Source organism: Mastacembelus armatus, chromosome 6, assembly GCF_900324485.2.
Source record: "Mastacembelus armatus chromosome 6, fMasArm1.2, whole genome shotgun sequence".
Lineage (NCBI taxonomy): Eukaryota > Metazoa > Chordata > Actinopteri > Synbranchiformes > Mastacembelidae > Mastacembelus > Mastacembelus armatus.
Window position 1 is genome coordinate 4497670 of NC_046638.1, and position 27693 is coordinate 4525362.

The 27693-nt window shown below is 39.4% G+C and overlaps 3 protein-coding genes across 7 annotated transcripts; 2 read left to right on the forward strand and 1 right to left on the reverse strand.

Annotated features, from left to right (window-relative positions):
• Positions 1-320: 320 nt before the first annotated feature.
• slc25a44a (solute carrier family 25 member 44a) lies at positions 321-4441 on the forward strand. Of its 3 annotated transcripts, none has more exons than XM_026311944.1 (4): positions 321-603; positions 1317-2019; positions 2163-2290; positions 2586-4441. In XM_026311944.1, the coding sequence occupies exons 2-4, from the start codon at positions 1386-1388 to the stop codon at positions 2775-2777; spliced, it is 954 nt and encodes a 317-aa protein (XP_026167729.1). In that variant the 5' UTR covers positions 321-603; positions 1317-1385; the 3' UTR covers positions 2778-4441. The 3 variants fall into 3 exon arrangements, with proteins under 3 accessions (XP_026167729.1, XP_026167731.1, XP_026167730.1); XM_026311946.1 differs by having other exon boundaries at positions 2590-4441; XM_026311945.1 differs by lacking the exon at positions 321-603 and adding an exon at positions 639-921.
• Positions 4442-4874: 433 nt separating this feature from the next.
• skic8 (SKI8 subunit of superkiller complex) lies at positions 4875-10953 on the reverse strand. 3 transcript variants are annotated; one of them, XM_026311947.1, is made up of 11 exons: positions 10862-10953; positions 9562-9611; positions 9453-9480; positions 9236-9341; positions 8158-8330; positions 7442-7590; positions 7089-7182; positions 6532-6625; positions 6224-6316; positions 5798-5876; positions 4875-5131 (listed from the first exon to the last, which is right to left on the reverse strand). In XM_026311947.1, exons 2-11 carry the CDS (start codon positions 9571-9573, stop codon positions 5042-5044), a joined length of 918 nt encoding a protein of 305 aa, XP_026167732.1. In that variant the 5' UTR covers positions 9574-9611; positions 10862-10953; the 3' UTR covers positions 4875-5041. The 3 variants fall into 3 exon arrangements, with proteins under 3 accessions (XP_026167732.1, XP_026167733.1, XP_026167734.1); XM_026311948.1 differs by having other exon boundaries at positions 9453-9475; positions 10862-10929; XM_026311949.1 differs by lacking the exon at positions 4875-5131 and having other exon boundaries at positions 5874-5991.
• Positions 10954-13658: 2705 nt separating this feature from the next.
• crabp1a (cellular retinoic acid binding protein 1a) lies at positions 13659-26709 on the forward strand. Its single transcript, XM_026311698.1, has 4 exons — positions 13659-13992; positions 17125-17303; positions 23488-23601; positions 26339-26709. Exons 1-4 carry the CDS (start codon positions 13923-13925, stop codon positions 26387-26389), a joined length of 414 nt encoding a protein of 137 aa, XP_026167483.1. The 5' UTR covers positions 13659-13922; the 3' UTR covers positions 26390-26709.
• The last annotated feature ends 984 nt before the right edge of the window (positions 26710-27693 follow it).

Consider the following 27693-nt stretch of genomic DNA (forward strand, 5'->3'; position numbering starts at 1 on the left):
AAAACCAAAAGCAATAACAAAATTGAAATTAAAAAACAGTAGAAAAAAAATATGTACAATACATATACAGTTTGTGAACTAGTGCAACAGCAGTGCAAGGATTTAACTATAACTTTAGTCCTCCATTATTACTTTATAAATTAACATTTTATACTTACTAATAGACTACATTACTGTATTACGAGTATTTTGACAAGTTGCCAAAACTGCTAGCAGTCCCAATAAAAATCTATTCTTTAATTTAAATGTTTTAATATCACGCAATGAGCATTGTTGTTTACAATTACTACGTTTGCACCAGTCCATGAATGCATCATCGCTATCAGCTTAAATAAACGGTGGCAAAGTAAACAAAGCTGATATCAACAGGAAAACCAAAGTATTTCAGAGTCTGAGCACATTTTTGGAAATCTTGGGAGAGTCTGTTGTGACGATGACTGTCTGCTACGATGCGCTGACACCTTCTCGGCCTGTGACCTTTCACCTTTGACGATATTTGCTCTCAGCCGTAATGGACGGAAGACACGACCCACCTTGTGGCAGAGCAGGTCGTACGGAGTTAACCAAGCAGCGGTGAAGCTGAGCTACTTGGTCCTTTAACAGGTTGGTGTAACTGGCGTGTTGACGTTAAATCTCCCGTTTATTTGCGTGCACTCAAATGCAGCACACATGTTGTTAGCTAAGGCTAACAGCGCGAGCAGCCAACCCTGTGCCATTTGCACGTGTTTAACCTTTTTCTTTCTCAGTAAAACACACGGGCTGACTAGACTTTGGCATGGCAGTGTTGTGCAACTGGGCGTGATAGGAGATGTGTGGTTAATAATGACAAACCAGTTTTTTGTGCTGCTGTCGAGAACTCAGGCCTTTACTGCTGTAAAAACCAGCTGCACAGAAGTTGTCGGTTCTTCCTGTGTCATGAACGTGAGTAGATGTCTGTGCTAGTTCTGTGGCTAAATACCTGCACTCTCCTTCATGGACCTCTGATGTGTTTTGCAGATAAAACAGAAAGCCCAGTAAAGTTCATGCTCTAACCTGCACTCTACATGTTGAAGGAGACGCTCTGTTTGCATTTTTAAGTGAAAAGAAGTAAACAGCGTCTGTAGCAAACACATCAAAAAGCCTTTTTCAAATATTTTCTCTTTTATGAACTAAAACAGTCACTACTTGGTAACCAACTTTGGCAGATCATAGGTTGCAAACACAGTAGTCTAATATTTAAGATACTGAAATTGGAGAGTTTGCCAATTCTGCTCCAAAATAAACTGAAATAACAGAGACATTTAATCACTGAATCAGCTGAATGCTGTGTGTTACAGGTGTGATGACAGTCCAAAGGTTGATGTCTGCAGATATGTGGCTTTAGGGGCATTGTCCTGCCCAGCACCATGCAGCAGAAAGGTGCGATCCAGATTATCGAATGGGAGGACCTGGACAAGAGGAAGTTTTACTCTCTGGGTGTGTTCATGACTTTGACCACCAGGGCCACTGTTTACCCAGCCAGCCTCATCCGCACTCGACTCCAGGTACAGAAAGGAAAGGCCCTGTACTCTGGCACCTTCGACGCTTTCTTCAAGATTGTGCGAGCAGAGGGTGTGTGGGGCCTTTACCGTGGCTTCATGATCAATACGTTCACCCTGGTCTCTGGACAGGCGTATATCACCACTTATGAACTGGTGCGCAAGTACGTGTCCCAGTACTCACCCAGTAACACAGTGAAGTCAGTGGTGGCAGGAGGGGCTGCATCCTTGGTTGCCCAGACCATCACTGTGCCTATAGATGTGGTGTCCCAGCACTTGATGATGCAAGGACAGGGAGAACATGTAACTCGCTTCAAGGCCAAAACCAAAATGGTACTCACAGCAAGTAAAAGCAGACTGACTTATGGGCAAACACGGGAAATTACAGTGCAGATATTTGCAACTGATGGATTCAGGGGATTTTACAGGGGCTACGTGGCATCGCTACTCACATACATACCAAACAGTGCACTGTGGTGGCCTTTTTATCATTTTTATGCAGGTAACCCAACACCTTGATTATATAAAGATAAAATATTATTTATGGAAAAAAAATCTGCTTCAGCAAAGTCTAATATAAGAATAGAAACCTAGTGTTAAAGTAGTTACATTGGTCTCTAATTGTTTTATCTTTTGTATTTCCAGAGCAGCTCTCCTTGTTAGCACCAAGTCAGTGCCCCCACCTGATTCTGCAGGCTTTGGCAGGTCCAATGGCAGCAGCAACCGCCTCCACTATCACCAACCCCATGGATGTTGTACGAGCAAGAGTACAGGTGAGCTTTGGAAATCCACCTCCAGGCTGAAATGATTAGTTCTAGTTCTAGGAGACAAGACACATCTTTTTTTTTTTTTTTTTTAATAGGCAGGTTTTCTGGTGTGAATCTTAAAGTTCATGTTTGCCATTAAATGATTAATGAATTTACCAAAACTAAAGCTACTAGCTCAGTTAAATTAAAATGGATTTTGCAGTGAGATTTTGCCTTTTAAAATTTTCAAATGATCTTTGAATGTCACCAGAAATGATTGGTAAACAGTGAAGATGACTTGACACTTCCCTGTCCGTTGAAGGTAGAGGGACGATCGTCTGTTATTGAGACATTCAAGCAGCTGCTGGCAGAGGAGGGCATCTGGGGGATGACCAAGGGGCTGTCGGCCCGCGTCATTTCCTCCTTGCCGACGTCAGTGCTCATTGTGGTGGGATATGAAACTTTGAAGAGACTGAGTCTGCGAGCTGACCTGATAGAGTCCAGGCACTGGTGACAGCACAGGACAGCCTTGTACCAGGCTTCACCTCAACAAATGACCCAGATCTGTCTCTAGTTTCGAGATAACTGCTCTGCTGTGTAGCTGCTGCCACAAGCCTTTCAGACTGTTGATTTAATGCAGGTATGATGATTCAGCAGAGTAAGAACGAGTGTCTTTAGTTGTACTTGGAAGTTAAGACTGTTTGGATAAATGAGAAAGCTATTTACAACATTATGATAAAACTAAACGTAATCTTAAAACAAACAAACAAAAAAAACTTTTAATTTTCAACGGGTCAGTTTAAGTAAGTTACTTTTTAAAAAGACAACTCATTAACTTTTTTTAATCACTGTCCAGTATTCAGAATGATTCAGTATTTTTATGATGAAGGTGGATGGGAAGTCAGTTTTTATATTTTTTACTGTGCATGCAGTGTCCTAAACCTGTGAACATAATTTTTTTTTATTTGGGTTCAGTTTTAAAATGGAGTTACAGTATACATTTTAACATAAGAACTAAACTGTGAGGTTAGTCTGTGTTTTCAATTTGCCAAAATCTGAAGACAGAAATGTTTTGTGTCTGCCTTAATGAGCACAAACTGCAGATATACTGTTTGATATGAGCACATTCTATTAAAACAAAGATTTAGTGCAGGGGCTTGAAACATCTGCCAAGAATCTCACTTTTGTTTAGGATAAAGGTCTTTGTGATCTTTAGTTTCTGTAATGTGTGTAGACCTGTGTTATGATTTATTTTCGAGCCATTTGGAAAATCAGTGGTGCATATTTTAGGCTGAAATCCACTGTATGTATGGATGTGTTGTAAGGGCCAATCAGGGAGGTATTTCTGCTACTTTTTGTCTGTGTAACCTGCCTGTACAAACCACAGTGGAGTTTGGTGACAGAGAAGATGATGTAGCATAAGATGTGTAAACAAAACAGCCCTAGGACCATATATAAGAGCTTGGAGTCCAGGACTTTCTTCACTGCCAGCTCCTACTCTTTATAAATCTCTTGTATTCTGTGCATTTTATACTGTTCTGATAACTGGGGATCAGTTGGTCACATGACAGAAACCTTAACCGCCGTTTGGTTACGGCCACAGTAACACACAGCAGCATGCACAAACTAACCTCTAAAGTTTTTCTATGGATGACTGTAAGGTATTAAAACAAGCCTACTGTCATGCAATTTATAGGCTTCCAGCTGGAGCAGCACATACATCCAGCCATGTTTAGATTTAACTGACTGTCAGAAAATACTCTTTGCCCTTCGTCTTATGAACCTGTTTTAGTGTTTGCACTGTTCAGTTTGTACAACAGTGTTTTAGTGAAGAATGATCGACTCAATATAACTTCCACAGTTTGAGAAAGGAGAATTAAAGTACAAGGTCAGTCATATTCTCTATTAACAATGTTTAACAGTCCCCACAAATTGCCTATACTCACCGTTAATGTCTGTCAGTTTCCAACTTGGAATTAGATTGTTCATCTGTCCTTTACACCCCTGTTATTACTGTAAGCCAGACGTGGGACTGAAGTCGACTGCGCAAACACGGGATCTCCAAGTGAGATCTCTGCTTTGATTAGTCTGCTGGCTCTTTGCATACTTGACTTCAATCCCAAACAGTTTGAGGTGTTGTACACATTTGACAAAAAGTAATAAATAATTGTGAATCACTGGAGTGGTTGGTAACTACTATTATGACCTGTACATTATAAAGGATGTCTTTTTAAAAAGAAATGTACTGATGTCGTTACTACATTATGAGGATGTAGTGCACCTACTGCACCACTGGAGGGAGCAGTGCTACTGAAACCTCCCTCTGTACTTAACTAGTAAAACAAACCACAAAGACACGTGTGAGCAGGAAAATAAGTTAAACTAATGATGTACCTGATCATCCAATGTTAGAATTGTGGGCAAAATCAGAAAACTGAAAAATACTGTTCAAAATCACCAGAGACCAAAACAATGTTGCCAAACTATGGAGCCACAAAACCGACAAGGCAGTAGAGTTGTTAAAATGAGTGACTTAAAGCTGTCTCGATGAATGACATGAACAGGTTTTTCAAACATTTTTAGCCATAAACTCCAAAGATGCAACAAGAAATTAAAAAAAACAAACCCTTTTATTTGACCATAGTTGGTCAGTGCAAAATCCATGACATTTACAGCTTAAATCCCACCCCATCCTCTCCCCAATTCACCAACTTCAGCTCCATGATTAGAGTAAACCTGCCAGAGTCTCATCCTGTAGCTTGTGCTGGATGTCCTTCATCACATGGGACAGTCGTAGATGTGGATGGCACGGTCGTCTCCAGCTGAAATGATCTTGGACCCAGTGCTGTTGTACTGAACACTCCACACCTGAGGACAACAGCAGCACGACATGAGCTTATTATTAAATTAGGTTATGATGTTCATTTCACATCACCAAAGCCAAAAAAAAGAAAATAAAAAAAATCAGACTAAAATGACTGACAACAAAACTCCTTTCAAAGGCTGCGTAAGGCAGCAGACATGGACAAATAGAACAGGCACCCAAGTTAAAAGTGGAGTTGTCAAGAATGATTTTTACAAAAACCCAAATGTGCAACAAAGCTGTTCTCCTTTTTATCAGAAATGAAACAGACAAGCCTGAAAAAAAAAGTTTGAAATAGAAGAACAAAGCAAAGCTTGAAAAATTAATTGGCTGAAAATTGTCCCTGTAGATTTTCTGGTTTTGTAAGTCATAGAGTGATGAAAAACAAATCTAACATGGCAGACTCAACTGCATCTGACCTCTCTGAGGAGCTGTGCCATTTCAGACAGGCTTAGTTAGAGACCAGATCAAACTGCGCAGCCAAAGATCTAATGACAGCTGGGATGATTGGTTTTGCCTAAGCTAAACATCAGAAGGGTTATGTGAGGGGCCATTCCATGACATTGGCCATACTGATTTGATACATTTGCATCTACTGCAGCTGGATTTTCTAATAATAAATCTGATTATAAAAAGCACTCAGTGAAGAGATGTGGTGTTGGATTCGTCACCTGGTCTTGATGGTCGAAGAAAGTGTTGATACATGCTCTGGAGCCGGCGTCCCACACCTTCACACTCTTGTCAGACGAGCTGAAGGCAGAAGAGCAGAGAGGACATTGTACACATTTTGCAGTTCTTAGAATCAAACTCTGTGTTGTTGGGCTGACCTGCTCAGTTTATCTTGGCACTATGAGCTGGAAACTGTCTGAAAAACAATAGTTGCACAATGGCCAAAAAGCGCTACTACTAATATACTTATTTTGTGTTCTATGTACATTACAGTGCCATTATAAGTAATACCTATGTATTTAGATGACAGTCACTAAATTACCCAGCTTTAAAACCTAATTGTAATGTTGCAGAAATACAACAGCATCAGAAATTCAACCTAATGTTTGCAGCAATTTTCAAACAATATGAAGCAAAAAATGTTGTACCTAGAGACAAAGTGGGTGTCATCTGGGGAGAAGGCAACATTAAGAACCCAGGATCCATGTCCACTCAGGGTACCGGCCAGGTTGGCATGTTGCCTGCAAAACAACACCAGGACATTTGTTACAGCAAAGAAAATGTTTCTACCCTTTTTTCTTTCATACTGTGCATTTCTCCGCTTTTAATTTTTAACCATAACACTTGTGTATTTTCTGTTATCCTTGGCCTAAAAATGTCTTCTGTATAAATAAAGTTATATCTTAACTAAAGAATCAGAACTGGCGAAAACAAACAAGCTGCTGGCTTGACTCACACGTCATATATTTTAATGTAGCCATCGTCTGATGCTGTGACCAAGAGCTGGGAGTCTGGGGAGAAGGTGAGGGATCTGATGGGCATGGCATGACCTGCAGACAGAAATGAGATGCAGTTACAGTCTTGTGACACACACGTGACTGGTGGCTGCCTCTCTGCAGTTTAAACAGATGTAACATGGTTGTTTAGCAACATAAAAAATACTCTGTGGGCAGTTTTTCATCCAAAACAATAAAACTACCAGTTTGTGTGTGTTAAAGGCAAATTTCCTGTTACACTATTCACTCATGTCTGACAGACCCATCTAGTGCTAAAAAGATCAGTCAATTTGCTTTTTTTCAGTTTTACATTGTTATCCATTGTCCTTGAGTTTTCAGCTATTACTTGAACAAAATATGGAATCTGAAAACATCTTGGCCTCTAAAAAAGGCTAATGTCCATGCTCACTATCATCTAATGTTTAATACATTCACTGCTTTAGCTATTCAATAAGAAAGTGGAATAACTGCAGATGAAAATCATTGCTATTTTTAGTACTAGAACAAAAAATTGCACCTTCCAGCGTGTGGAGTAGTTTTCCAGTGGCGATGTCAAATATGTTGATAATTCCATCGATAGCTCCACTGGCCAAATATTTTCCATCAGGGCTCTGGAGGACAAATCAGATTGAAACCTATAAAGTAACTGAGTACAGTGCCAATTACCAAAGTAGAGACATGAGATTAGCTTTTGAAAACAACGTCTGGGTCGGACTGTAAAGGACTTTAAAGGACCTGTTAACGTTAAAATACAAAAAGGATGAGTTGAATCAGGAGAAAAAAAAAACACAAAATGAGTTATTGTGAAACCTAGTCAGTGAGGTCTCAGCACCATCCATCAGGCCAAAATAACACTTCATGGTTACTTACATAAGCTATGCTGAGGATAAATTTCCCTCGAGTGTCCAGTGAATATTCCTTCTTTCCACTTTCCACACCAAAAATGTTGACCTTGCCAAGATGGCTTCCTGTGGCGATGTATTTAGAGTCTGGGGAGAAGGCAACTGTCCATGCATCAACTAGAGGAGAGAATAAAGACAGGAGGAGGATGGAACTTTTCCCATATACTAATATATAATATATAGCAAACAAACTGAATAAGGCTACATGCCACTTAGTTATAATTTCTTGTTTATGTACCTATATGTCAGCTACAAGCCTGTACATTATGTTACACAAGTCATGTCTCATCTGACTGCCTCCAACCTCACTTCAGAAGAATGCAAACATACCAAAATACCAGGGGGTCCACTTTAATCCACTGACCCAGAGAAAGCACTGACTGAAATGGACTATCACTAATGAAAGGTGACGTGACATTTATATGAAGTACAGCTTGGTTCAAGATACACAGTGACACACACATTTCTGTGTATGGGGTTCTTGTAAGGTGAGCGTTAAAAAAAAAACAAACAAAAAAACAAACAATTTGCTATGCTACATAGCAGACCAGGCAGACTATCGTCCCTGCAGGTTTGTTTTAATGCCAAACTGGTTGACAATATCCCTTGTTGTGCTCTTATTCCAAAGTCAAAACATGAATTTAGGGGCCATACTATGCTTAATGAGCTAAAGCCCAGTTTCACCTGGTCCGGCATCCATGGACTTGATCTGTTTTCCTGACTCCAGGTCCCAGAGACGGATGTGAGCATCAAGGGAGCTGGAGGCAGCAATTGCTCCGTTGTGACTGATGTCCACTGACACCACACCCAGCTGGTGGCCCTCCAGAGTCCACTGCAGCTCCAGCTTTTCATCTGACCTGCATCAGTGAAACATGAAGATTATTTAGTCACGTCAAGTCAAGCTGAGGTTAATGCTAATCACTAATTAACACAAACACTACGATACTCACTGGATTTGTGAACATAAAACATTATGTAAGCCATGCTTTTATAGTGTTATAATGACATAATGACATTTGAGGATTCGTATTGTATAATGACACACATTAATATTTATGATCAGTATATTACATTTAATAAAAGGTTTATAACACATGTAGCACAATGTAGTTTTAAGTATCCATGTGCATATTAATGTGTTCACCATGTTTGCTATACCTGTGGGAAACAGCTGTATAAAGAGATAATAAATAACAACATAGTAAAACACACTTGTAAATGTGTCTTTGTAGGAGAAATTACAATTTTTGACAAATATTACACATTAATAAACACTTAAATGTACCAAAGCTGATTTACAGCTCCATTAGTCTGTAATAAAGCATTTATTAAATATTTCTATTCTGCTTAAAATTGATAAATAAGGTGGTAAAAGTAAAGTTTTACTATCTGCACCCCAACCCTCCTAAAATCGCAAGTTAATAGTCACACGACTGTATTTAAAATTTCATCTATTCTGTGTGGGACAATGGGACAGTGCCTGGGAGGCTCCAAATTAAAGAAGGCAGGCTGTACCAGCGGGCACAAGAAATACTTTTTCTCATGAAAACTCAAATATTGGTCCACAGTTCAATAAACACAGAGACAAGTCAAGTTCTGTTAACTGGGACTTCCTGATGAACACAGTCCAGTTATAAAAAGATAATCAAATACAATATTCAGGCAGGAGAAAAAACAGAAGAATATCAGCTTTACAAGAGTCTGCCAGTATAGCATCTTTAATGTTATTCTCTTAAAGAGCAATGCTGGAAAAAAACCCCACCATTTCCAGACTTTCACCATATCATCCAGTGAGCCAGTGACGATAGTTTCTGATCCATCTGCCTCACTTTTACCCCATGCTGCCGTCCAAATGGCATCATCGTGTGCTGAAGGGAGAACAAACACAAAATTTAGTCAACAGCGCAAGTACAGGTTCTGTTAACTTGTTAAGTTTGCATAGTTACAACATGAGACCTGTGACCCATGACATAACTCACCATGTTCTTGCTTGAAAAGGATGCTGTACTGAAAGGAACAACAAGTTTACAGTTAATTTCTGAATTATTTGAATGTGAATGAGGCTAATGTATGTCAGCTGGTTCTTACTTGAGTGCTCATTTTTTTGGTCCTGGTAGTCAAAGTCAGAATACTTGAACCTGAAAACAATATGAAAATATATTTGTTTTTTTTTGTTGTTTTTTTTAAAATAATATTTTTTAATCAAATTTGTTTGACATAACAGAGATAAATAAAACAAAAACACAGAAAGAAAAAAAATATAAAATACATAGAAATAAAGCAAAGGCAGAAAAGCAATAAGACTAATTAAGAACACTGATAAAGAAGAAAGAGGCAAAAAAGCAGAACTTGTGGTAAATGTATATTGATTAACTACCACAATTACATAAACAAATTGGCTTTAAATACATGACGAGAGTATGAGAGTATAGCACCTATGATTAAACTACAAACTGTCACTGCATTAAGTAGCTTCTAAAGATCTCTGTTTTTCACAGAGAGCATTCCTTATCCCAGAAATCAGCATTTGGGCTTTCTTGGTACCAGCGTAGTCCAAACACAAAGATTTGGATTTTAAATTAAATCCAAACAGGTTTATTCCTCAGAGCTGAAGAGTATCCTCAAACAAAATACTTTGTGCTTTGTGTTACCATCACTGAATTAAAGAATTAAAGTTCTACCTGTAATCCATACACGTAAAATTCATTTTCAAGCACAGTGCAATATGATGAGCAGTAAAACCATATTTAAAAACAAAGGATTGACACACTGGGAGCGTTTAAAGTTTTCACAATCTAATTGAGTGGCTTTAATAAGAGCTCAGACCCCTTCACTTTTCAAATTTTATGATAATAAAAGTGTAATTTTTTTGCACATCAAACTCCATCAATCTACAACCCTATAGTGTAAACAAATTTTTACAAGTATTTCCAAAAACTGGAAAAGCTGAGTTTAAATTCAAGCTGACTTTTCTGTTTCCATTTCAGTAGATCAGTGAATCAAAATAAAGACGTTTTCTGAAAAAAATATAACAAGTGTTTGTCCAACCATTAAAACTCCCACAGTCACCAGCGAGACTGACTGACAAAAACACGCACCTTAAAGACAAGAGCTTAAAAAAAGCAGACCGGCTTCAGGCAAAGTTAAGATTAAAGTTAAAGCACTTTATTTAAGCGATTAGACGAATGAAAAAACAATCACCACCACGAAAAACACCATGAAGCTAAAGACGACTAGCAGCGGTTCCCACAGCAGGTTAGCGCTGCAGACAATTAGCAACAAAGAGTTTGCTATAGTTACCGGATTATCAAGTAATGGCCCAGTTTACTGACTAGTACTTACAACATACTCTAAATACTTAAGTAAAGTTTAAAATGCGCACACTTACGTTCTAATCTCCTAATAAAATGTTTCAGCTTGATGATTTACATGTGACGTGCCATGACAACATCCGGCTTAACTTCCGTTACTCGTCTTCTTCGTTGTTTTCAAAAAGTTTCGTGAATAACCTATAAAGCTCAGTGTCGCCACGAGCGGAATGGGGAGGTAAAGCATTATTATTATTATTAATAATATTAATATTATTATCTTAAACATTACTGACGTTCAAAAAGATGCTAGATCAGTGATCATTAAAATGTTTATAATAAAACAATGCACAGAATATGTACTGTGAAAGTATTTCCATTTAATGGAGCCGTGCTGCAGGTGGTGTCTTGAAAACTTCAGTGTGTGTGTGTGTGTATTTGAATAAACTGATACACATCATTTGAATATGTGTTACACACTCAGAAAGGTTGGAATAAAATGATTTTCAAACATTAAAAGTGCCCGAGGAGAAAACAACCCTATGAATTTACCTCTGTTTGACTTTAAACCCAAGAATAGCACAGTTCCTTGTGTACTGACTTATAGTGGCTTACAGTAAAGTAAACTATATCAACTACAGTGAGAAAAAAAAGTCTGCAGAGTAAGCGGAAAAATATCCAAATACTTTTGACAGTTTCTGCAGCTGCAGCCCAAGCTCTACACTTTCAAAGACAGCTCAAAGACAGAGAAGTTTTCCACGCAGAGGTAAAAAAATGTCAGCCGGTGTGTTTTAAATAACTCCTGAAGTAAAGCTGAAATGGGCTCTTGCATCAGAGAAAGGTGAATCTCCTGACAGCTTAGGACCTGAGGAAGATGAGAGACGTCCTATTTAAAACAACATGTGTGTGTGTACATGTATGTGAAAGGTTTTTTAAAACCCAATAATGACTCCACAGTTTTCCTGCAGTGGATTTTTAGTGCTGAAATTCAGTGGGTTTTTATTCCAGAAAGTTTTAGTATCTCAGAGGTTTCCTTGAGATGGAAAAGTGATCACCGGATCCTTCATTAAACCACAAATAAATTTAAGCTATATTTGGGGTTGGAACATTTTTATGGTAGAGTGGCTGTGACAGTGTACCTGTTTTTCCAGACTCAACTGGAATATGTATCATAGTATTTTTATTTTCAGGCACTTGCACAGCTCCTTAGGTTAATTCTGCAGCAAGTAGCGATCATTGTACTATTTTTAGTCAACACCTCACTCACATTTTTAGGCAAATACTAATGGTGGGTAATGAACCTTATCTTATGGCATTAGCTGCAGCATGGTGAGGTTTTTGCCTCAAGATACACAAACAACACATTAAATTCTTCTAATAAAAAATAAGGCTGGTTGCCCTTCTACATGTGTGGAAACAAACAAAAAAAAAAGAAAACATATACTTAGAAAAATGAATTTAGAATAAATGTTTTCACCTGGACTAACAACTTGTGCATACTTTGCATATCTAATGACGTTTAAGTACAGCAGTATATTACATGTTTCTGTCATTAAGGCACAATTTGAAAGAAGAAAACACAGAAAACAATTGGAAAAAGTCCTTTAAAGTGTCAGGTCCTTACATAAATGTCATTCCTTTTGGCTCTTTAAATGATCAGTCTAGTTGGGTTATGGGATTTGCAGGATTTGCTCCTGGCACACTGTGTCAAAGGAAATTAAAATGACTAATCCAGTTAAAAGTAGAAACTTTTCAGATGAAGTGTCTCTTTCTAGGAGGTTTTGATCCATTTAAATCCCTCGGTTGGAGGTACAATAGTCCAGGCCCTCATGGTAGAAAATGCACTTTAATCAAACTTCAACATGTAATCAATAGCTTTAAGTAACTAGTGTCTAAGACAATATGACATTATGGTAATACTGATGACTCTTTGTTTAGTTTTGATCCAAATCTCTTCATTTCTGGTCAATCAAAGCTCGTGAACTTGAACTATTTTGTTTAAGATGTAAGTAAATAATTAGCCACAGCCAACAAAAACATGTTTGACATTTAATTTCTGTCCATCCATTTTCTATACCCACTTATTCCTATTTAGGGTCACAGGGAGCTGCTGGAGCATATCCCAGCTCACTTTGGGTTGGAAGGCAGGGGTCCACCCTGGACAGGTCACCAGTCCATCACAGGGCCACATAGAGACACACAACCTCACACACTCACACTCACTCCTATGGGCAATTTAGAGTCACCAATCAACCTGACATACATGTTTTTGGACTGTGGGAGGAAACCAGAGTACCTGGAGAAAACCCACACAAGCACAGGGAGAACATGCAAACTCCACACAGAAAGGCCCCTGATGGGTTTCAAACCAGGAACCTTCTTGATGTGAGGCAACAGTGCTAACCACTAACCCACCATGTTGCCGATTCTAAATTTTCCATTGGGATTAATAAAGTTTATGTTATCTTATTGTACCGTATCTTATGATAACTAAGTAAGTTCAATCATTTTTACAGAAAATGGATGAGTAAACATCCCATAATAAAAGTTAAAGTTTATCAAGTCTTTTTTTCTGAACTATATAATATGTACAGTGTATACTAGTATTTATATAGTAATAAGTTGAACTATGTTTCCAAAAGGTGTCAGTGATTATGTAATCCAACGTCCATATTTTCACTAAATGTAACAGACCAACTGAAGTTCTATAAATACACTTTAAAAGAACAGGTTTAGTCGTTTCGGTCCCCAGAGAAAGCAGACACGACTGTCTTGCTTTATTGTATTAATGGGACAGAGCTTTCAGGGGGAGGGACCTCCTCTGACAGACAGTAGCTGGAGACGAGCTAAAGGCAGTTTTGCAGCCAGAACACTGAGACTCGCAGACGAAGAAGCAGCAGAGTGTGTGTGAGTGTCCGCCTGTGTGAAGAAAAAATAAATAAATAAAAGAAACCCAGAGGAACACTTGGGTGTGACAGTGTGGACAGGAGGCTGAGCCCTGAGCAGAGGAGACAGGAGCACAGTGAGGAGTCAAAGGGTGAGAAAGAGTCAAAGAGAAGCAGAGGAGGGAAAGACAGAGAGCGAGACATCAGAGCGTGGAACAGGTTCTTTCTGCAGCCCTCGTACTCAGCCTCAGCAAACATGCCTAACTTTGCCGGCACCTGGAAGATGAAGAAGAGCGAGAATTTTGATGAACTTCTGAAAGTCCTGGGTAAGCCCTGTCTCTTTTCTCCCTCAGCCCTTTCTCTTCCATAACCAATGCTCCATCCCTGCATGAGGCTGACTATCCATCATGTCCATATAGAAAAGGCTTTTCTTGTTCCTTGGGAATGGCATGCCTGACTTCCAAAAACACTGTATTGTGTGAAGCAGCTCCCTGGGAAAAGGAGGCAGAGATCTATGAGGAGATGCTGCTGAAGGGAAATCCCTCGGCCTTGCAGGAGATATAAAACACTGGCTGCTGATTTCCAGCCTAAACAGACGTGGTATTGTTGCGTGAAGAGAAGAGGGGGCACAATATTATTCATGTTAAGCGTTTAAGTAGGGCATGCATTAGCAATGCCAGGGGGGTCGCTGGAGCCCAGTGTTGTTCTCTTGTGTCCTATCTTTTTTCATCCTTCTCCACCGTTCGTGGTCTTAACTGATGATTGTGATGGTTTAGATTTGAACCAGTTTAACTGGGTCATTCAATTGTGTTGCAGCATTTAGTCACGCTGGGACTGCTGATAAAGACAGGGCACAGAAAAAGACCGAGTGCCTTTAAAATAATGCTGAAATATTTACAGACAAGTCTCATTGTGAGAACACAAAGCTGCTTAAACTCTGTGGAAACTGCTGACACCAGAATGAATTACAATTAGAACTTTTTAGACATGAATGGTCCCTGTTTTAGTACAAATTGGGCAAATTAAATTGAACTAGGCAATTTAATCACTTATACATTCCTGTTTTGTGTATATGAGTGAATTGAGGCTACAAATTCTTCTAATGCCTGTAACCAAGTCCATTTTATACTTTAATGGGTTAAATGCCATTTAAAGTATTGGTAATAAATCCCACAAACAGAACAAACCATGAACTTACACTTTTAATAAGTATTAGTAATTAATTCCTGAGTGCTATAGAGCTCGATTTTTGTGCACCTGAAATATATTTTATATTTGAAATATGCCAAATTGCTGCTGTATGTTTCAAATGTATATTAATCCACAGCTAAAACTAGTCCTACGTAAATGCACTTTTTTACTCCTGATTAATTAATATTTGATAAAAACTACAGTGCCCAGTTGTGTCAACAAAGTACTGAGAGCATTCACCAAAACACCAACACCTCTGTTCCAGCTCTTCCAATACACTTCTGGTATTGTCCGTCCAAGGAGAAAGCGGTCACTCTCTATGTTTAGCAGCTTATCCATTCATAATCAAGATGTCCACATCTGCTGGACCAGATCACTCATTTGCTCTTACATAAGGGCTGGGTCGGAGAGCTGTGATGGACAACTAATGTGGATTCCAGCGCTGCAGGGCTGCCACTTTTCATCAACATCTTCATAATTATCTGTTGACTGAGGTTTCCCTACAGTGGGAGAGGATTGTTATATCCAAGATGTAGATGGTGTAGGAACAGAGCTGTGTGGCTGATCAGACTGACGGTTTGCCAACTGATACCAGGCATGTGTGTCTGGGTTTGAAATAGTGAACCCCTCATGCACAATTTCATTACTGAAATCACTAGTGATGATTTTGTAAGACCCGTCTGAGGTAAAGGAGACACTAGTTTCTGGAGTTTATATTCAATCATTAGGATCACTAGGATCACCAGAAATGTTAACCACTTACTGACTCAGTAGCCTTTCTCCACCTGGTCTGAGGTTTCCATAAGACCATGTACTCTTATAATATCTTATCACCTCATCCCATTCTCCTTTACAGTCACTCTGGATGTACATGAAGCTAAAAATGCTTAATAATTCAAATGTGAATACAAATAAAATAAAATAAACCTGCTCATACATATTTAATTCTATAAACACATGATGTCACACGTAGTAGTAGAGTGTAAGCAGGACCACCAAGGTTTAGGGTTAGAAGGAAGTATCAACATTTTTGAAATTTTTTTTCTTAATCCAGAAAAAATTTGGCAACATTAAATACTTGTTATTTTACTTGGTGGTAGGAGAAGGCATTGGAATAAACAGGTTGGCCAGACATAAAGGCAGATGGCTTTGCACAGTCAAACATGCCAAAGCTTTGTCACAAGCCTGGGCTGTGCCACATGCAGGATCCCTACTCTTACAACCATCAGACAAAAGGAGAGAGCCAGCGCTGACCTGCCCTAACCTCCGCTAATTTTGTTTCCTCCTGGACACGGCTGAATAATCCACCACAGACTTTAATGCCAAAATTCCAGATTTCTCTCAGTTTTGAGAAATAGTTGAGGTCTCAGACAGCACCGCGGAGGATTTATGTTTTTTTTCTAAAACATCTATATTTCTGTCATTGTTGGGTAAAAATGAAGCTTGTTTAACATACACAGCAACATAAGGAATCATGCAGTCAGTTTGTGCCTCAGTATTTGAGGTTGTGTGTGTGATTGAATGTGGTATGGCAGCCTGGAGAGAGCTAAATCTGGGTGGGGTCGAGTAAGTGACAACACAAAAAGAGGCAGTGATCAAATGACTTCATCCCTCTCTCATTTTTGCATTGATTTGCATCAGTCTTTTTAGATATACATGGAAATGTAATTTTGTTGTAAAAACGTAAATAAAAGAACATAGTCTCAGTAGGAAGATTCCACCACCTTTGGACATGATCTCTTTCATGTCTCAGTGTTTCTGTGCCAAGCAAAGATCAGCTTCTTCCTCCATTTCCTCAAAATCTGTCTCTCAGGATTGAGGTTGATTTCATTTGTATTAATTAAACTGACTCTGGAAGATGTTTGTCTATGACCAATAAGAAGCAAAGGTTTCTGTTCTGTGAACACAAAATCATACGTTTTCTATCAGCTAATGATAAAAAAGATAAAAGATCATAAAATGACTTTACTATAATTACTAGAATAACAATAATGTCAGATTTATTTCCAGATACAAATTAAGTTTAAAAAATATCAAATTGCAGGAAAATTAGGATGTTGTAATTATTAACTCATATCTAATGACCAACGACAATCCTACAAACATCCCCAAGGATATTTTATAGTGATTTTGTTCCACGAGCCTGTGAAGAATCCCACTAATTTCTTCTTGAATAACTGAATTTATCTTTGAATTCATCTCTAAAATGACATCTTTGGTGACTCTTTGTCCCTTTTCTTGTTCTGGCCTGCGATGTACCTGTTCAGGAGTGAATGCCATGCTGAGGAAGGTGGCCGTGGCAGCGGCCTCCCACCCCCATGTGGAGATTCGTCAGGATGGTGAGCAGTTCTACATCAAAACGTCCACCAGTGTTCGCACCACTGAGATCAACTTCCACATCGGTGAAGAGTTCGACGAGGAGACAGTGGATGGACGAAAGTGCAAGGTAGTGCTGTAGGGGATCGCGCAATAAGATTATCATTTGTTATATCAATTTTAGTGCAGCATGGAGGTAAAATTCACCACTTAAAGGATCATCAGTCATGTGTACTAACATTTTGCAGCCATGTAAAACCACTGGTATGAAGCTTTAAAATGACAGTTTTATAGCTTTATCTTAATGGTGTTCTTTGTGTGTTTGTGTGAATATAAGGTCTTCAAAGCCCCGTCTATGCTATCGTTGTTGAGGGTTCAATGAAAAATTAATACCTCCTCACAGTCTCATCTATTGGTATCATCCTCACGTCTGTGCAGCTGGATTAAAGACATCTTGAGCGGGGAGGATGAGAGTATCTCTCTGAACCTCTTCAGGGCCTGGGGGGATTTCTCACATGCTGGTGCACAGTCAGAGCTCCTATAGAAAGTAGGCAGAGACATACATGACAGTCTTTTAACTTTTTTATCTTTGAGGAAATGTTTATAAATAAATTCCTTATAACACATCTAAATTCTGGCACTTCTAAATCAATACATTGTTCTATAACTCATAACTAAAAAGGTTTATAAATGTATACAATTGCACTTTTATTGTGAAAGACGTAGGAAATAAATGTTCCAACCCTGAAAAGAAAACGGTTGTGTTCTGTGTAATAGAAGTGAGTTTATTAGAGAACACAGAAACACTGATGCCAGTAAAGCTTTTCCAAATGATGTACATGCTGTTGATAAGCACTCAGTAAGATTATTGCACCAAGACAATAAGATGAGTCATTTCTCCAAAGATAAGGAATTTAGAGAGAAGATTTTTCCTGGGTTAAACACACTGAGTCAGTTTGAGTAACAAGAATCTTGCATCATGGTGCAGATGCTGAGATCTGTTTATCACCCACTGCTTAGCAACCAGAGCCTGAGCTGGGGACAAAGAGAGTCTTGTTTGGTGTCAGTAAGGACAAGTGGGTAAACAACATTAACATGTAATCCAGCATTGTCCTCTCACACAAATGGACAGACCTGTGGACTAAAAAAAATGATACAGGAAACAGTTAAATAAATGAAAAAATCAACCTGCTTAAATGCTGTTAAGCAAATCATTGCTTCTCAACTGCAGGACAGCAGCTCTGACCACACAAACGCTCATGGATGTAACAATTAATATGTTCTTTCTAGACTTGCCTTCCTAAAGTGCTGGGGAGTTTTATTGATGCTTGAGGAGAAGAAATATTGCACATGGAAAGGGAAAAATGTGAAATTACATACATGCAGCACACTAAGATGACAAAACTGAAATTAGAGATCTGTATTTTCTGGAAAGCACGAATGAGTATGTGCAATGAGTATTCAGTATGGAAATAATTAAGGATATGTGTCTATATCTGAGATATCTTTTAACATGCACAATTCCACATATGTAACACTGAGGGAGTTTATAGATGCTTAAAGAGCATTCAAGAGCTAAAACTGATGTTCATTTGTAGCTTTTGTTGTACGAACAACATGTATGTATAAACAACATGTTGCAGAGAAGGAAAGCCGACATGACCTACTTCAGATCCCAGGACACAGTGTGACTCCTTCTGTCTGTGCCCTGCGGCATGCTGGGTACTGGACAGGGCTAGACGGCTCTTAATGTGGCCTTTTCACCACATGAAGCCTCTCTGCCACAAGACCTCCAAGTCGAGGTGTCATCATACATTTACCACATCCAGTTATTTGGGTTTAAGCATCAGTGTAAAATGAAAAACATTACTGAGGCTTAAGTAGTTTTAGCTATAGTCAGATCTAAGTTGGGTAGAATCAGCTTCTTTTTTGCATCTAGCAGACAGAGCAAACTAAGGATTAATTCAGGGCTCTTTCTGTCCACATGATGGAATCCAGTATTTACTCTCCTTTAAATATAAAAAGTCAAGCTGTAGAAAATGACAAATGCTAAAATGCTCCATAGAGCTGAAGGGAACTGCAGAGTTTGGTGATGATTCTGTGGGTTTTGCCACATTTCAGGATTTGTTTATGTGCAAAATGCTAATAGTACAGGTTTTATGTTAACTTGTCCAATTATGATCTGTCACCTAAAACTGGGAGAGTTTGTGAAACAAGCTACACTGTAACTCAACTAAAAATATATCGTCCTAACAGTTTCTGACTGCTCAGTAAGGTATGTTTTGTGTAGTGTTTGCTAAGAGGACACTGAGGCGGTGGCTCTAAGCAACAAGATTTTGCTCTTTTCTGACAATCATACGCAAGACTGGAGCTAAACCTGCAGGAGGCAGCGCCCACTGACACTGGCACATGTGCTGGTGGTGGTGAAGGGGGCAGGGTGGGGTGTTGGCTGACTCTCAGGTGGAACGGTTGGCAGGAGAAACCTAAGTGGGCTTTGGCTGAGACTGGCTGCCCCTGTGGCTAAAGGGATTACAAGCTGATGAAAGTCTGACAAAGAGCAGAGGGTTGATTAACACTGCCATGAGGTTAAAAAGCTCCAGTTAATCTGTGTTAGTGCAGCGGGATCAGACAGCCTCATCTCACTTCCAGTAGGAGAAAGTGGTGAGGTGTTTCCTGTCAGTCACAGAGACGACAGACACCAGACAGACTTTAGAGAAGGCCATAATGAGGTGATATATTGCCAATTCCCTTATGAGATCGTTCCTCAGTAAACCCAGATAGTTGACCCAGGCTATCCTGATGACGGACGATCCAATGCTCTTATTTGTGCTCTGAGGAGCAAGGAGACTGCTTGGAAGATCTATAATGTAGGATTTAAGAATGCATTCTTTGCAGAAGAAGAAGGATGATTCCCACTTCCACTAATTACATCCAAATTTCCCTCACTAACATCTTAGTCCCAGTCATGTAAGATGCAAGGAAAAGTAGCAAGGGCAGAGGAGCTGAGGAAAGATTATAAGAGAGGTGAGATGTCCTTTCCTCTGATTCTTAATATAAAGCATCCAATCACAAACCGGCTGACAGTGAAAGGGTGTGTGTTGTCCGTGTAGGATGCAGTTGTGTAGTCTCTCTAGGTTATAGCTTCATGGCTGACCAAAACACCTTCAGGATGAAAGTGAGAGAAACTATCATTAGTGGAACTGGGAAACTTCTCATGCACCTGCTCTAATGGACAGAGGTGTTAGTTACAAGGTGGAGAAGCTGCAAGACCAACAGCTGAGATTGAATTTTGCTGCAAAATAACTTCTGGGATATAAAGCCCTGTCTGTGGTGATGCTGTGGTATTTCTATCTTCAGTTTCCAGGATAGAACAAAGAAAGTTACTTCTGGCCAAAAACACTTGAGATAAATGGAGTCATTTAACCCAGCTGGTTGCTATAGAGACCGACGTTTAGTATCAGTCACCTGCCATGAGGCGACATGGCACCGGAGCAGACCTGCTGCGTGAATAACTGACACATGGTACAAGGACAAGATGACATGGTCTACACGAACACTAAGGACTACAGTAACAGGTGATCATGTAATTTGATGTAATATAGGGCAACTAATTTATGTGAAACTCAGCAGACGTGCAGAGGTTTGGCATGAATGTAAAACTGTGGAACTGTTACCAGAACAGATACAGCCTAAGACCTCTGTGTGTCATTTAGCATGGGGAGGCAGGAGCTGGTCTGTTGTCATACTGATGCTCAGGAAGCTTGGGACTTTTTAGACTATTTACCAGACCAATCCCCATCTGTGTAATTTGGTGTGAGGAGGGATTAATCCTGAATTTAAATAAAGGCCATAATTGCTGGCCATAACATGTATCAAAGGTGTGCATTTGTTATCATTAAAAAGTTAAAGATTATAACTTTGAAACATTTTTGTGCAAGACTTTGTCTGCACTGTCCTAGAAAATCAAAATCTAGGCAAAGAAGAGCTGACATGGAACAAACATGTCAGGAAATGAAAAATTCAATGAAATGACCAGTTAGGATTTTAGCTTCTTTGGATATCACGTCAGAAGTCGAGGTTTTTTGAAAGGAGACTTTTTTGTTGTAATGTTAAATGGTTACTGAAGAAAGTTCAGCTTTAAAAAAAAAAAAAGAGTTGATTTGGTAGAGAATAACAGTGCTTCACATTTTGGGTCCGCAGGGTGAAACATCAGCTACTGAGAGTGGGAAAAGTGATGAGAAAACACTGAAGCGAGAGAGAAAGATAATGTGATCAAACAGTGGGAAGAGATAAATCCAGTAGAGAGCTAATATGTTATTTTGGCCTCTGGAAGAAATGTTGTAAAATCCAACATCAAGACAGGCAGCAAATTAGATGTTCTCCTTCTTTTCCACACACTGTCTGTGTCTGATGATAAAATGAAAATGGGTAAGTCTCTGAGAGTCTGAATCTAAGCCACATGCAGCAGATGCGGTGATAAGTGAGAAGCTACAGAAAAAGACAGGACATAGTAAAACAAATGCCTTGAACAAGCAGGATGATTTGGTTTTGATCTCAAATGTGTCTGCAGAAGCTTTGGTGTGCTGTTCAGAAGACAAACACTATGTGTGAGAATTTGTCTGTGAGCTAATGTGCAGCAGAAAGAATGAGAAAAAAATCCATCCAAGTCAGAGTCTGACTGATGCTAGCATTAAAATGGAGCCGTGGCTAATTGACTCTTTGAGTTCTGGCTTTATTAGAAAAAAAAAAAAAAATCAGAAGGAGAGCTGTGGAAAGGTTGCTGTTGTTAGGTCTGTGGATGGCAACCTGCAGGGAGCCATGATGACTTTCTCTACCTTTGATATGGTGATTAACATTTGCCTCTGAGAAGAGAGAGGCTTCTGCTGCTGCAACACTGAGCACTGGTGCTTTGTAAAATGCAAAATAGTACAAATACTGAAACAGACTGTCTAGAAGCAACACTACAAAGATGCAGCTAGCACTGGAAAAATGTTGTTTTAATAGCACAGATTTTTATTTGGGCGGATGTAAATGTTGTGGTTGAGTTGAAGCGACGGCAGCTTTAATAAGCTCTGAGCTTTGCAGCGGGGTCATCAGATTAAGATTCTCTGTTGAAAAGGAAAATGCTGCTGGCTTCATTGAAAGGAAAAACAAATTTCAGCTGTGTGGGAAAATATAATCAGAGTCAGACAGCAACATGAGGCCAACACTTTAGTCTAACTCTTCCTTTAACAGAGCAGCTAGTGTGACAGTAGACAGTTGAGGTCATGAAGCATGAGGGCAGTTAATGGACCAAGAGTTGACCAAAATAATAAAACTTCTCCATTAGAACAAAATAGTGACAGAGGTGACCACGGTCCTGATTTTTAGACACATTCTTAACTCCCTGACAGACACTTTGAGCCAGCTGCTTCAGGAAAAATGAGTCCTGAAGTCAGAGTCTGACTAATCCTATTGAAGTCATCTGAAATATTATTGATGCACATTAGCAGGTGGAGACCCTAAGTACTAAGAGGATTTTAAGCCATTTTAGTCCACTGATTTATAATAGAATATAACACTGCTGTGGTCTCTGAGGACTTGCCTGGTCATTTAGGAATTAGCCCAATACTGTAGTGGGTTGTGTAATATATGTGTAAACACCTTAAAGATTGACACTTGACACACACTATTACTGAACATCTCTAAATCCAAGACTCTGTCTGCAGGGACTTTCTCAAGTTCAGTAACAAGAGCAGTATTGAGGTTAAACACTGGGAAAAGAATTTCCTTGTGAACCTCACTTTGTGCACAAGTGCAGCCTCATGTTGAAACTAAAAAAAAATTCCTTCCTAAAACTGCTGCCACTATTCCACTAAACTATAACTCTAAATTTCTTTGTTTAACATAGGTACTTGGAACTGATGGGCCTAATAAACCAAGCCACTGGTGAAAGTAGTTTTTTGGACTTGTACTGGTTCTTGTAAAATTGAAACTTGCACTGACAGAGGCTGGGGGAGTGTTAACTTTACCCACAACTCTGACTGCAACCAAGGGCTGTGTCTCCACAATAACAACTGTCCAGCAATTGTGTTCACACACTTTCGTCCATGCACAATACACTTTTGACCCACTCATTATCAAACCACACCATACCCCTGCTCAGAGTCAAAATCTCTACTTGCGACCGACAGTTTACCTCTGCACCGCTGTACTCTGATTACACCCAAACACACTGATACTGGTAATAAATGCAGTGTTGATGTGAGTGAACCTTGCACCATCAGTCACATGAACACGCTGTTCTTCTCACGTTGTTGTCCCTGTGACTGCAGAGCCTTGCCACCTGGGAGTCAGAGAACAAGATCCACTGTCAGCAGACTCTGGTGGATGGCGATGGCCCCAAAACCTACTGGACCCGAGAGCTGAACGGCGATGAGCTCATACTGGTGAGCGCACAGCAATGACTCATCATCTCACTGAAATCCTCTTAACAGATTACTACTTAGAAAAGACATAAAACACTTTAAAAAGACAACACCTCTGACAATTGGTAGATTAACAAACTTAATTTTAGCTTAGATCAATGACGAGAGAAAAAACATTTAAATGTTCACTCCAAAAAGTTATTGAAGTGCAGACAAGAGTATGATCTGATGGAGAGCTAATCTGTATGGTTTAACTATCACTGTACATGGTTCTCATGGAGGCTCAGAAGATACTGAATCCTTTAAGATGGGATTTCAAGCAGCTAGTGTACCCTAGTGTCTGAGAAGTGCTTAATAAAACAAGGCGGGGAGTGTATGAAGTCACCCTGGAGATTCATCCATAAAGGAAATGAGAGAGGCTGTTTCCCAAGGAGCTGAGCTTTCATCCGCCCTGCAGAGATTTGTGAAAGGAGAACAAGAGGAGCTACACTGACATTGCAGTAATACTGCCTGTATTTAGCCAGATTAATATGGGCAGGAGTCAGTGGGTCCAAAGTCCCTTGAACAATGTGCAGGGGAGCAGTCCAAGACAAACGGACTGGATGAACAGTTATCAGGGATTTTTCTCTCGATATTCAACACTCCCACAATCTCCTTTGTTGTTCCTCTTGTGCATCTAAGATGATTGTCCAAGAGACAAAAACTCGCAACAACAATATTGAAGATTTGGTTGCTGAAAAATTCATCACAGTGATGAACAGCAGAAACAGCTTTAATCTTATCTTCCGTGCTTAAACCGTATCACAGTATTTCACTAGAGGCTCGTCATTGTTCAGACTGAGAGGAAGGCAGAAAGTCTGTCCCACGGTTGCAGCGCCTGACACTGTGGTGACACTTTGGTCCAGTCTCACTGCATTAGTGGAGATTGATTTGTCTGAAATGTGACAGCAGCTGAATTTCTGTGTGTTCCTCTGCTCTTCTCACCTCAGCTGTCCCAGCTCACACACCATCATCCTGCTCTCAAACAGACACTGTTTACACACTGCAGCTCACACACACCTAATTATGAATATTTCTAATCAGCATTAACAGCAAAACCCCACATGGAGACATTCGGTCATCTGATTGTAGAATTTACAAAGAATCATATTGTATGAAATCAGCATTCAGTGTCTGCGACTTGTGTTTGTTGCCATGACAGCAGCAACAAGAAAATCATCATTCACCTGAGACAACTGACCCAGTTTGGTGCCACATCAGCTCCAATAGTGAGGGACAAGAAGAAACGACTGTGGAAAGAAATTAAAATGACCAGTTTTATTGGTGAAGGCACTATTAGTAAAATATGTTATCATCATCGAGGAGGATGAAGGTGCAGCTAGACATAGACGTGACTCTCTGTGTTACTTTCCCTTCACTGCAGCTCAGCAAGGAAACACAGGACAGATGTGACCATCCATAATCAGAACCACATAAAGAAGCGGCAACTTAAAAATGAAAATGAAAACTGCATTGAGAGTGTGACTGTTAACGACCCAAACAAAGACAAGGAATTTTAGTGTTGACCTCACTGGACTTCATCATGCCGCTTTAATTCCTTAAACATTTTGAAACATTTCAATATTTGGCTCTGACTGTGTGCTTTTATACATCAACATGTGTAAATGTGAAATCTTTCTCCGCCAGATGTTCGAACTAATCATATTAGAAATTAAATAAATATTGTGTCATTAAAACCCTGTAATATGTGAAGCCTCATTAGGAACAAACAACAAACTTTTGGAACAAACAACTGGAAAAACCAAAACAAATACTGTCTGAATCTGACTCATCTGTTTCCAAAAAAACCCCCAAACACAGCGACAATCCAGCAGTTTGAGAGACTCAGATCAGGACTAGTGATCATAAAGCAGTGGTCTGATAGTTAGTGGGAGGTCACGCTGTAAGTGGGGCACATTTCCATATGATTTGCATGAGCCGCTTAACTGGTTTAGATTGAAAACACTTCACGGGTGACGTCGCATAGATTTTCCGCTGCTACATCAGCTTGAAATAAAATCAGAAAGTGATGGCACATCAGAAGGTTCTCAGTCTCTTCAAACTTGTGCACTTAAGGGATGCGTAAATCAGTTATTATTACCATTTTCTTTTTTGGTTTCATCAACAGTTTGTGTTGACCCAGATTGATGGCCATAATTTAGTCGAAAGTTGAAAAACGTTTAAGTGGAAGCTGGAAGAGCAAAGACTCACGACTGGTGTTCAGTGTGCTTCAAAAGAACATGTTCATATGATGTCTAATTGGCCACATCTAATTGCAGTGAAGTGTCTTTACATGATATGAATGGCCACACATTCTCCCGCCAGTCTCTCTCTAAAAACTCTTTTTTGTGCCGTTGCATGATAATTAGTAAAGGATAAAAGCCTACAGTCAGACATTCTTTACTTCAATTTAGATGCAAGAAAGCAGCATTGGGAGGAGTTTGAGATGCTGTAGAGGACATTAAGACAGAAATCAGCCCTGTGCTAAAACAATGCCAGCAGTAGTCCAGGATGAGTGAGAGATCTGTGAATATGAAAACATGAACAGGAACCCACAGAACTAGATTTTAAATTCTAAATCTGTATGTGTATGCTCCGTTAGACCATATGATAAACACTTCAAGGCCTAGGAAGCTTTCTTGTAATAATAAAACAAACAAAATGAAATAGCTGTGCCTTCCAGCTCTAAAATACAGAAATGTCCTTTTGTTTCCACCAGATCTTTGGGGCAGATGACGTAGTGTGCACAAGGATTTACGTCCGGGAATGAAGCTCGACAGCCTTCATCAGTACAAGGCAGTGACCTGGATGGGCCCAACAACACTCTGTCATGCTAACATCCTAACACATTTGTGACGTATCCTGTGTAATCTCTCAGCATCAACCTACGTAGTCTTCACATACACTAGCAATGTCTCTATAATCTGGTCATTCGTAGTGAATATTGTGTATGCAGTACAGTAACTGAATATCTCAGTGTCTGGCTCTGCAACCTCAGTGTCAGCTGTTTACGTAGGATTTAGTCAACTGCAGTGTTTAAGTATTGATTAAATACATCCTGTGACATCAACCAATAAAAAATGGAACAAATGGTCTCAGAGCTTCTTTCCTGGTAATTTGCACAGGGTTTTCTTTTAAACAAACAAGTGCACAAACGGTACTTTTTACTAGTTAGAAATAATCATTTTGAAAACCCACAAGTTCATAATACAAAAACTTTTATATTTTTATTTTGCTGTTAAAAAACAAACTTGCAGCCCTCACACCAGATAATCCTTATGAACCTCACTCCTGAAATCCCGGTGACAAACCAGTTAGCGTGGTCATGGTTTAGAGTAAACTCCAAGAACGCCTGACTTGGGTGAACTCTGTGCTGTCTCCTTCATATGTTTGTTTTACCAACAAGGTGGTCTGATGGAAACATGAGAATGATGACATTAGTCTGACTCTAACAGCCCAGTGAACAGGAATACAGATGTTATTTTTAAAATAAACATTTGAAAAGAGTAATAGCTGAGACGGTATTAAAACATTGGACACGTCTGGCATTGGATCATTACTAGGAATGTGCAGTGATATACTGTAGAGTGTCCCTGAGGTCTACGTGAAAACATTTTAGAAGATGAAAATCATTATTTCATTTTAATAGAGCCATATGCAGCACATTCAAAATATATTAGGGTTAAAAGGTAACAGATGATGAGCCCTAATTAATACTTTCGCATATATTAGAAAAGTGGACTTACCTGGTTAGTAACAAGTGGAGTTCTGGTGGCAGCCAATTCAAATCCTCTGAGTCTATATACAGAGCAGCTGCATGGAAAAGGGCAACAAAGGAAGAATAAACACAAAGTGTGGCTGAGATTCTGGATGTAGGGCTGGGGGCAAAGGAGACTGTAGAAGCTCAAACTAGGCTGGGAAAACAAATGCAGGTATCGGTGTTTATTTACTCCATCGTGCAACATGAGGGACCTCACTGGTTTTAGAAAACATCCAAGATTCAGAGGTTAGGATTAAAATCTTCACACATCACATGCTTTAATCTGCTGTCTCGCAGGATATTTGGTCTAAACC

What these genes read in the sequence shown, in the direction of transcription:
- slc25a44a (XM_026311944.1), top strand. Translation starts at nt 1,386, where the DNA reads ATGCAGCAGAAAGGTGCGATCCAGATTATCGAATGGGAGGACCTGGAC. An exon ending in TTTTTATCATTTTTATGCAG is followed by an intron (nt 2,020 to 2,162) that starts GTAACCCAACAC and finishes TTGTATTTCCAG; the next exon opens with AGCAGCTCTCCTTGTTAGCA. An exon ending in TTGTACGAGCAAGAGTACAG is followed by an intron (nt 2,291 to 2,585) that starts GTGAGCTTTGGA and finishes TGTCCGTTGAAG; the next exon opens with GTAGAGGGACGATCGTCTGT.
- crabp1a (XM_026311698.1), top strand. Translation starts at nt 13,923, where the DNA reads ATGCCTAACTTTGCCGGCACCTGGAAGATGAAGAAGAGCGAGAATTTT. An exon ending in TGAACTTCTGAAAGTCCTGG is followed by an intron (nt 13,993 to 17,124) that starts GTAAGCCCTGTC and finishes GTACCTGTTCAG; the next exon opens with GAGTGAATGCCATGCTGAGG. An exon ending in ACGGCGATGAGCTCATACTG is followed by an intron (nt 23,602 to 26,338) that starts GTGAGCGCACAG and finishes TGTTTCCACCAG; the next exon opens with ATCTTTGGGGCAGATGACGT.
- skic8 (XM_026311947.1), bottom strand. An exon ending in TACATTAAAATATATGACGT is followed by an intron (nt 6,317 to 6,531) that starts GTGAGTCAAGCC and finishes GTTGTTTTGCAG; the next exon opens with GCAACATGCCAACCTGGCCG. An exon ending in GACACCCACTTTGTCTCTAG is followed by an intron (nt 5,877 to 6,223) that starts GTACAACATTTT and finishes TTCTGCCTTCAG; the next exon opens with CTCGTCTGACAAGAGTGTGA.